Source organism: Priapulus caudatus, unplaced genomic scaffold (assembly GCF_000485595.1).
Source record: "Priapulus caudatus unplaced genomic scaffold, Priapulus_caudatus-5.0.1 Scaffold212, whole genome shotgun sequence".
Taxonomy (NCBI): Eukaryota; Metazoa; Priapulida; class Priapulimorpha; order Priapulimorphida; family Priapulidae; genus Priapulus; species Priapulus caudatus.
Window position 1 is genome coordinate 60,736 of NW_014577273.1, and position 10,265 is coordinate 71,000.

Consider the following 10,265-nt stretch of genomic DNA (forward strand, 5'->3'; position numbering starts at 1 on the left):
CGTGCGTGCGTGCGTGCGTGCGTGCGTGCGTGCGTGCGTGCGTGCGTGCGTGCGTGCGTGCGTGTGTGTGTTTCCACCATGTAAAAGAGTATTTATTGTAAGAAGTATTCATGCAAAATATATCCAACTATATATTAGTCATCGACAGTATTCTTTTAATGCAGCAAAATTGGCACATGTACAACCAATGTGTGTGGGTGATGAATGTGCCAGGTTGCCTTACAATGCAAGTTTACTCTATGAAGGTGACCCTCAGTAGCTCTGATCAATGTCGCTATGTTTTATCAGGAGTAGATAATAGGGTTATCTACTCCTGGTTTTCTACTCCTGGTAATCTACTTCCTATTATCTACTCCTGGTTTTATTAATCTATAATGCTTTCTTATTAAATCTTGGCATTTGCATGTCGCATAGATGAGATCAACTTAAATAAACTAGGTTAGTGAAATGATTGTCATAGAAATGTATTGCCAATTTCATTGCCTGGTTGCATTGCTTGTATGTCTTTGGTAGACTAAGAGGCACCATATATCCTATTGGTAGCGCTGGTAGCAGTAAACTGAGCTATGAAATTGCACACACTTTAATGCAAAGGGAAATCAAAGTGCATGAGTGTATTTAGTCTGACATGGATTTATGATTATGGATATATTCAGTATTGATCTCATTAAGTCCATAGTTAGCAATACTGTGAAAGTTGCTATCTAGATGTTAGACACAGTCACAGTTTCCTTCGAACTTGTGAGACTACAAGACGTTAATGCTGTTTATCACAAATGTTTTTAGCAGAACATGTTCCTGGCTTGCCATACAATGCCTTCATCATAACCTTTCCATCTATTTATACCTCTACATGCTGAGTTGAGAATTGTATTTATTTCTGTCTCTACCAGTTTGTTGACGTTGGTGAAGACCTGACAGTACCAGAGGAGTTCACAGAATCAGAAATTCAGCAGGGAGTATGGTGGCGACATCTAGTAGCAGGAGGTTCGGCAGGCGCCGTGTCTCGGACATGTACAGCGCCACTGGATCGACTGAAAGTTTTATTGCAAGTAAGTGTTTCGACAATTGTGTGGCTACAAAGTTAAATAATTGATCGTTCAATGTTTAACGACTATAGCTCGGATGTGCTACTATAAGACAGTTGTTTGTAGTGACAATGAAAATTATGGGGAACTAAAAATTATCTCTAATCTCTAAATTAAATAAAACAATTAATTAAATTAAGTCTCACCTGTACCAGACATAATAGTTATTACTCCAGCATAAAAAGTACCATGGCTTTGTTCTGTTATAGTCTATGCACCTCCATTCCTGAGATTTGCAAAAGTAAAAAATTCTGCCACAAAACATTTTACGTGATGTAAATTGTTGAATAGACTGGTACCCTATCTTGACATGTGTGTGGACAAAGGTAAGATAGTGTAGAGACAGGGTACTGGTCGATGGCATCTTGTGAGCTAGATGCAGGGATCACATGCTGTTGATGTTAACATATATGTATGTAAATCTACATTTTTACCTGGTGCACATATTGGTGAAAATCATGTGCGAGTTTTCTAAGATGTGTTTAATAGCCTCACTGTATACACTTGGTGTTACACAATGAGTACTGGTATTTATCATAAAGGTCAAGAAAATATGAAAACGTCTGGGAAAACATTGGAAATCCTTCATTCGACATAGATAGCAGTATCCTCTAGTCTGATTGTTACGTGTTAATCGCATAGTTGATTCACACAACGTAGCCGTGAACCACATCAGAGCCGTGATGCAACCCGGCATATGTAGTAAGGTGGGGCATTGTACAGTGGTGTTGTTACCTGAAGCATTCTTACCTTGGTGGGCTGGCAATATTTATTTGCAATCCAAACTGCGAACAGTATTACAAAAGTTGTCTCTAATGACTTCCAAAAGGGATTTTCCATTTGAGATATTTTCTATAATATAGCCTGTTCAATTATGTACTTAACTTGCATTTTCTTTCGCCTAGAAAAACTTGGTTGCACATGGCCACATAGGAAGTATCACATTTTTTTGCTGGTCCAGGTTGCAGTCTATTGAGCGAGTGTGCTAAGAGGCCGTCCTCGCCTGCCTTCTCTTTTACCATTACCTGTCTAACCCATGCATCACGGGTAGAAATAAGGATAAAAAAAGAGATGGTCCTCTAAGTTGGACTATCTAGTTTGAAATTTAGATGGTCCTCCTAAATTTTAGATGGTCGTCCTAAATTTCAAATTGTTCTCTAAAAGTAATGCGGCGTGCAAGCGTAAGAAAGATATGGTGATAAAATGGAAATTATTCACCTACAATGAATCATGAATGTATGAAACGATACAGTAATTGTTTATTTACTTTAATAGTATATTGGTTAATAAAGTTGTTTCAGTATTATTTGCTTTAGCAAGGCCAAAATGTTGTCAGTTGAGTTTGTGGTATATTTTATTGGGTCTTTGCTTCCACCTTCTCTCTCTCTCTCTCTCTCTCTCTCTCTTGCCCCCCCCCTCCTCTCTTGCTCCCCTCTCTCTACACAATTTGACTTTCATCACCTATACATGCCAACATTCCATGCCTAGATGCACTAGCTTCTCGTTAGCTGTTGGTTCTCTATGTCTTTCTTACATCGGATGTGAAATACTCCCTTGCCCCTTGTTGTCACCCTTCGTCAGCTTCTCTATTTCTCCTCCACCAGCCTAAATCATTCATGAGGGCAGGGCTGTGGCCTTTAGTCACCTTTGTCGGCTGCTATACTATTATTTGCTACAGAGTATCTCTGTATTATTTTTGAGGTGAACATGCAATACAACGTTGCTGGCAGTGCGACGATCCGGGCCACCAAGGGAGGAATGCTGCAGGTAACGTGAATGCTTGGCCACTGTACATAACAAGGGCACCCCCGAACCATGTAGAGGATTAGCCTGGCACCCCACCCTGTTCGAAGCCTCGTCACCCGGGGAGTTGCAGGACTGTCGGTGTGCGAAGAAGAAGCTGTTCTGCTAATGAGCAGATTAGCAGCGATGCGGCTTCACGCGAGTGTTGTGGTTCCATGAATGTGAGGCACCTGTACGTATGTTGTGGCGTCTTCCAGATTTCGAGGCGGGAGTAACGGTTAAAGTCATCGAGCAGTGGTGCCGGTGGTTTTATGTTGTCAACTTTGTTGTGTGTCTCGTTGCTGTCTTAGTGGTTCGTCGGTGGTTGGTTTGTGGTTGATTGGCACTTGTTCAATCGAATCAACCCGGATGCTTGTTCTAGGTGCATGCGACAAAGGCCAACCAGCTGGGCATATTATCCGGTATGAAGCACATGCTACACGAGGGTGGCACACAGTCACTCTGGCGGGGGAACTTCATCAACGTTCTGAAAATCGCACCGGAGAGTGCAATCAAATTCATGGCATATGAGCAGGTATGTGCTATAAAGTTAAGGGTGTGTGTTTGCAGGCAAGGAGCTAAATATAACAAGGAGAGGAAGCGGATTGGCTGTGCGCTTTTCACCTCAAGGGCGCTATCTATGGACCATAATTAGCTGAAACGGCTGTGCAGACCGAACCCAGAGACAATAGAACACTAATCAATTCTAGGTACTCTGCCGAACCCAAATTTGGTCCAGATATGGCGGCGCTTCCTCTCCTTGTTATATTTAGCTCCTTGTTTGCAGGTACGTGCAATCAAATTTGTGGTGTGTGTGCGGGTATGGCCAATTAGTTTGTGCGCATGTTTGCAGGTATATTTTTGTGGTGTATGAGCAATTAAATTCATGCCATCTGAATAGGTAAGCGCCGTCAAATTCAAGCCATCTGAATAGGTATGCGCAATCAAATTCCTGCTGGATGAGTTGGTACATGCAATCAAATTCATTTTGCATGGCCAGGTATAGCCAATCAAATTCTCGTGGTGTTTGAGCAAGTATATGCAATCATTAATATTACAACGTAGAATCCACGTTTCTAATCTTTATGAATCGTCAATACTAGGGCATTATGTTATACGAAAGGATTCATATTCGTATGTTTAGTCGTTAGAGGCTTCCCTTGTGCAATTTCTATAGTACTACAGCTTGTGCTGAAGCGTCACAGTGTGAAGAAAGGGTGAGTTTCATTGTGTCTGATTATTTTGAAGTTAACTATTGGTATTGTTGTGTTGCAGATTAAGCGGTTAATACGAAGAAATGACCACACTGATGTTACCATAGGCCAGAGATTCTGTGCAGGTTCAGCGGCAGGTGCCATTTCACAGTCAACTATATATCCATTAGAGGTTTGTACCTTTCTATTTCAACACCTAATCACTGCACAAGTGTATAATAATTTTAGTGTGGATTTTCAGGGACAAATGTTAGAGAGTGATATTGGTACCGCATGTCTGATTTAAATACCTTGACAATGTTTTTAACTGCATTGACTTGCTAACTGACCAACCAAATGCCTGCCTGCCTGCTTTCCCACATGCCTTCCTGTCTGTCTGGCTGCCTGCCTGCCTGTCTGCTTGCCTGCTTGCCTGGCTGCCGGCCTGTTTATCTACCTGCCTGTGTACTGACTGATTGACTTCCCAACTGGTTTGGTGTGAATCTGTAAGTTATAGCTAAGCAATGTGTATATTTTCTGAAAACAAACATATCGCCGTTCATAAACTCTAAAATGTTATGCAGGTACTGAAAACGAGGTTAGCTTTACGGAGGACTGGGCAATACTCCAGTATATCAGACGCCGCCAAGAAAATATACAGAAACGAGGGTCTTCTCTGTTTTTATCGAGGATATGTGCCCAACCTGCTAGGCATTATACCCTATGCTGGGATCGATCTAGCTGTCTATGAGGTGAGCCTGTATTCTTTTCTGTTCCTGAACATGACTTTTTGTGAGCTTTATACATCGTTATAGGCTGTCAAACCGAAAATGCTTAGATTTAATGCAACACTGTTCAGCTATTTAGGTCTGGTTTAATTGCTACACTGAATTCATACTCGAATATAACACGTGTCAGTTAATCAGGCACAATTTCATTATCACACTGAATTTGTGGTTTAGTATAACTTCGATGATTTTATTAGGTCTGATTTTATTGCTGCAAAATTTGCTGATGTAAGCACCTACAGAAATCAACCATTAAAGTTAAGTGTGCAGACAAATCCGGGAGAATACTGCATTTGCTCAGAAATTTTAATTTGAGGTTAACACAATGCAGCTAACCTTGCTTGTTTAAATGCAGGCCCTTGACTTACCCATTCTCAGACTAACTGGAAGTAGTCAGGTGCCTTAGTGCAAAATATGGGCCGAATCGTTACAGGAGTGACAAAAGTCTCAAACTTGGCACAGTTGTAGCTTATGGCAGTACTATAATTATTAAAGGGGGTGCCCAATGCAGATATTCCTTAGAAGTGAATTACAGATGATTAAATGGTCGAACCACCCGACTCGGAACCCCCCCTACCGCGCCCGCCTGTACTGCGTGTACTGGCGCATTCTATGTGTGTGTGTGGTGGGGTGGGGGGGGGGGGGTTCGAACATTTAATCATCTGTAATTCAATTCCGCGTGCATATATTTGCTAATAATATTGACTAATCGTGCGTCCATAAACTCAATATTCACAGTGATTATAGCTAAGACATGTGTCTATAGCTATCTATATTTCTAGAAATGTAACTCAATTCGTTCGCGAGATATGAGAGTTATTACACTTTCCTGCCGCCTATAGCGTAATAGCGTGTGCGGCGGGGGGGGGGGGGGTTACCAGCTGTATACAATGCACCAGATTTTAGAACATTTAATCATCTGTAATTCACTTCTAAGGAATATCTGGATCGGGCACTTCCTCTAATATTAAAGGGATCGTTTACTCTAGGTTCTAGGGTTATTTTTAGTTAATTTAGGTTAAAATTACGCTACATAAAAAGTTTCATGGTTCAATCACCATTACAAATATTATTAAAAAATGTTTTAAAACTAACGACTACAGTTTGATTGCAACGACGGTGGCGCCACTCAAAGCGCACGATCTGATAAGTTGCGCAAAACCACTTTTCAGCCAAGGGTTACAGACCGAGGGTGTTTCTTATTTGTTAATTTAAAAGCAAAAGGATTGTAATATCTTATAAACGACATATAGTTTCAGTTATAATATGGATAAATTTGCCCTAAAATGAATATCGTTCGGTTAAATAGCATTTAGGTATAAATATAATTGCACTTTTGTCATTAGCCCTCAGTCTGTAACGTGGAAAATAAATTGTCAAATTCGCAACTTTTTCGGGGTGACAGCCCGGTCGCGGGTGTCATGGCGCCGTTCAAATTTCGTAGCGTTGATGTGAAATTCATTATAACAATTAAATTAGGTATCTGGTAACAAATACGTGTGGGTATAGACGATTTGTTATACAGTAAGTACAGTTGTATGCAGCAAAATCCTAGAGTCTACTATCCCTTTAAGAGTACTGCCATAAGCTACAACTGTGCCAAGTTTGATGCTTTTGTCAGCTCTGTAACGATCATGACGCTAAGGGACCTGACTAAAGTCTTATCTATCATATAATGGTGTCACGAGTCAGTGGCAACTCTTGCCTTTCCATAAATTACGTGTATTTTGTGATTTATTTAAAAAAATGATTGTGTCAACATTGTGTCAAATTGTCTTGTCTCCGTTGAGGTTATCTTGTTCTGTACTTGTTCTATAGTCACTCAAGCGATGGTATTTGACGAACCACTCCAAAGTTGAGGACCCAGGTGTGTTACTACTGCTGACATGTGGCACAGCCAGCAGCACGTGTGGACAGTTAGCCAGCTACCCATTAGCTCTAGTCAGAACACGACTTCAGGCACTAGGTAGGTTCTTCCATGGATACAGGTAGTTTACATGATATCTAGAGTATGACGTTGGAGTGGGAATTGATGAAATATTATAACGTATTCTAACAATTGTACTAAAGGATATTGTTGTTCTTTACGAAATAGGCACTTGCGTTCTAGTATATAAATTTATATATGAGATCACAACTAAAGCAAGATGAGATGGTACAAAATTTAAAGGAATACCACCAATAAAACTGGCTGATATAAGCTGTTTGTGTATAAAACTAATTCATGCTAATGATCTCATATCGTGAGGTTAGTGAGCACATGTTTCTGGATTAAATTATGAAATTATGAAATTCCACATTTTCTTGCCCAAGTATTATTAATAATGTTATTATTAACAATTTTGATATGTTAATAAGATTTATTAATCGCATTTACTTCCTCATGGCTTAGGTAAAAAATTTTCTTTACTCTGTAATAATAATGTGTAATAATAACTTTATATTTTTTACAGGAGTGACAGGAGGCAAGCAGGATATGACAATGTTAGGAATGTTTAGGGCAATATTACAAAGTGAAGGCGTCACAGGACTGTACAGAGGAATTGCTCCCAATTTTATGAAGGTGGCACCTGCTGTTGGCATCAGTTACGTTGTTTATGAACACGTCCGACGAGCACTCGGCGTAGAAATGACATAATGCCTATAGTTATTGCAATTCGCCAGCTGTTGTTTTTATTTCTTTCACGTATACTGCGGCAGGTAACACCATATATATTGCAACTGTGGGCATGCTAATGTTTCTCGTGACAGCTATTCAGCATTGTCCTATGCCACGGACAGATGAGACTAGTCATGTAGTCCTGCAACCTGTAGGTTAAATGACTGCATCAGGAGAGTGAGGCGACACAAGTTGTCGGCTGTGGTGCTGAAGTGCTTATGCCATACAAACATATTTCGCCATGATTTTGTGATAGGTTCTTGAATCGTATATCAAACTCAACATCGGGTTTGGACGTAACACAGCATTCCTGTACCAGCAACTAGTCCATAGGCATTGTAAGCCACACACAGATATATTGTAAAGGGCAAATATTTTAAAGGACGTGAGGCTGAGGAATGTTGTGTTAAATACTGAGTATATATTGTTGACGATGATAGAATGATTTATATAGTGTGCAAGTCGGGTATGAGACAAGCAAGTGTTATTTCCATGTACATATGGGCCTAGAAAACTCAGCTAGCATGTTATGTTCTGCACTGTCTTTGCAGGTTTGTGTTCATAAATCTGTGATGCTTTATTTTGTGTGCACTGCAGCATTTAACCGTGTCTGCGTGTTTGACCTAGACCTTAGTATTGCATTTGCTTTGTCATTGCCAAAGTTGAGTCCTCTCGAATTTCGCTTTCTAGCTACAGATAATTGACCAGGGCTCATCACCTGCATGTGCTGTTCCTCTCTTCAGAGGCAATGTTAAGTGCAGTGGGATGTTGGCGGATGACTGTTTTGTAGGTAATAATTGGCCTACAGCAACTGCCTCTTTGGCAGTGGTTGGAAGGTGTGACGCTTGCTTGTATGTAAGCTTGCACAATACATAGCATACAATAGCATAGCTCTAGTTTTTCTAGCACGTCTTTCCTTAGGTCACTCCGTCTACGAACATGGATCTAGCGTTTTGATTATTTATTATTTTCTGAAATATTGTGCGTGAGTGCTTGTATCGTTTCTGCCATAGTTGTTAATTCCCCAAGATTGATCTTGCATAAATACTAGCACTGTGTACTTCTCCTGCTTGTAGTTTTACCATGATGAACTCCCTATTGCAACTCTGAACTTTTCTTTTAATGATAGAATGCAGTTATTGCTAAAGAAGAGCTTTTCTCAAGTAGGCAAATGCATCCAAAATATCTGTTTGTGAGGCAATTAGCAGTTATCAATTGGGAAATTTACTCTGCCCTCGAATGAAGCCTAGTCAGGCAGTAGTTGTATAGGTTCAGTATTATACTTTTTGCTTCGTGGCTTGACATACCCTTACTTAATTATTAAATAATGATACTGAACGATCTATTCCTCATGCTTACCTCGTGAGAACAGCTTACACATTGCCCGTATGTGGTGTGATGCTCATCACCTGCTTTGATAAGTAGCCATTCTTCACAGCCTGCTTGCACTGTACCCGTTAGCAAACGCCAACAACCGACGTGGCAACTACATCATTCAAGTTGATATCGGTGTCCTTAGTAAATTATAAATAGTAATAAGTAACTTTATATACATATCTGTTTTGAATAATGGTTATCTCAAGTGTTGCTGTAAATGTTTGTTTTATTCTTATTATCTTAAATAATGATATACTTTTTGTACTACTTCTGCAAGGAGATTGCATGATATGCTTGTCAATTTTCATAAAACTTACTCTGATGATAAAATTTGGTGTAGCTTACTTATTACATTTAAGATCTGCTGGCGCACATCACTGTTCAAAATTGTCATGCCCAAATCTTGCATAAACTAGTTGTGAGTGAGTAGCTTGCAGTTAAACGCCAATTTACCAACCAGTAATGTTTAATGCTTTACTTTAGTCACGTTTCCAACCGCTTTTACCGCCATATGTTCATGGAATTCGGATGGTAATGATCTTGGTGTGGTATCATAACGAATTTACGAAAAAAAGGTTATTTCCCAACATTCAGAAGTGCCAGCGCGACGTTTAAGTGGCGTCCATCATGTGTATGTAGTGGGTATTATACTTGGCTACAAGGAGTTATGCATTTCAGAGCCTGCGTAAATTTGATATTGCCTGTGTAAATTACTTATTATATTAATAAAACATTTGAACTTTTTAATATTAGTTTTTTTTATATGTTTGTGGTCATGCACCCATCCAATTTGAAACTGAAGTGATTTTCCTAACGTTTTATGAAGACTGCCTACTGACAACCTTATAACTAATGAAATTTGCGATAGGCCTATAACTTGAAACTTGGGCAATTATCTGTTATTTCACCCAGGGATCTAGATATACAGCAGCGTACATATCCAGCTCATAGATTTCACCGATTGCCGCTGCAGGCCGCCTATATATACATTATACGTACCGCGTTCTAACACGCTAGTGTCATCTAGTGGCGAACTTTATCATGAACACATGTATAATACCAGCAGAGCACTTAAATCAACGTTGCTTTAAGTGCTCTAGCTGCTACAAGGATTGAATAAAGACAACTTTTTATTCATTCCTGATACATGTATACGTATATTCAGGAGTACGTTTAATTATCCTCTCATTAACGTAATTCTGATATGTTCATAATTATATTTACGTACATCGTATTAACATTGTATTGTGTGCAAATGTATTGTTGAAAAATATAGACAACTAGACAATCTAGACAAACTAGCAGAAAGTATACCCGTAGAACCAGCAAATGTTGTCTTTAAATATAAACTCCATGTAAGTGACACAGATAAAGTTAA

At 39.6% G+C, this 10,265-nt stretch overlaps 1 protein-coding gene across 1 annotated transcript in view; it reads left to right on the forward strand.

Moving 5' to 3' along the window:
- The window catches only part of LOC106807400 (calcium-binding mitochondrial carrier protein SCaMC-1-like), a gene marked incomplete in the record, with an annotated part of 46,150 nt that extends 36,516 nt beyond the window's left edge, over positions 1-9,634 (forward strand). The window contains 7 exon segments of the mRNA XM_014809717.1: positions 894-1,052; positions 2,790-2,855; positions 3,253-3,405; positions 4,146-4,256; positions 4,648-4,815; positions 6,670-6,817; positions 7,305-9,634. Coding sequence (XP_014665203.1) covers positions 894-1,052; positions 2,790-2,855; positions 3,253-3,405; positions 4,146-4,256; positions 4,648-4,815; positions 6,670-6,817; positions 7,305-7,489 — 990 coding nt within the window.
- Between the last annotated feature and the right edge of the window lie 631 nt (positions 9,635-10,265).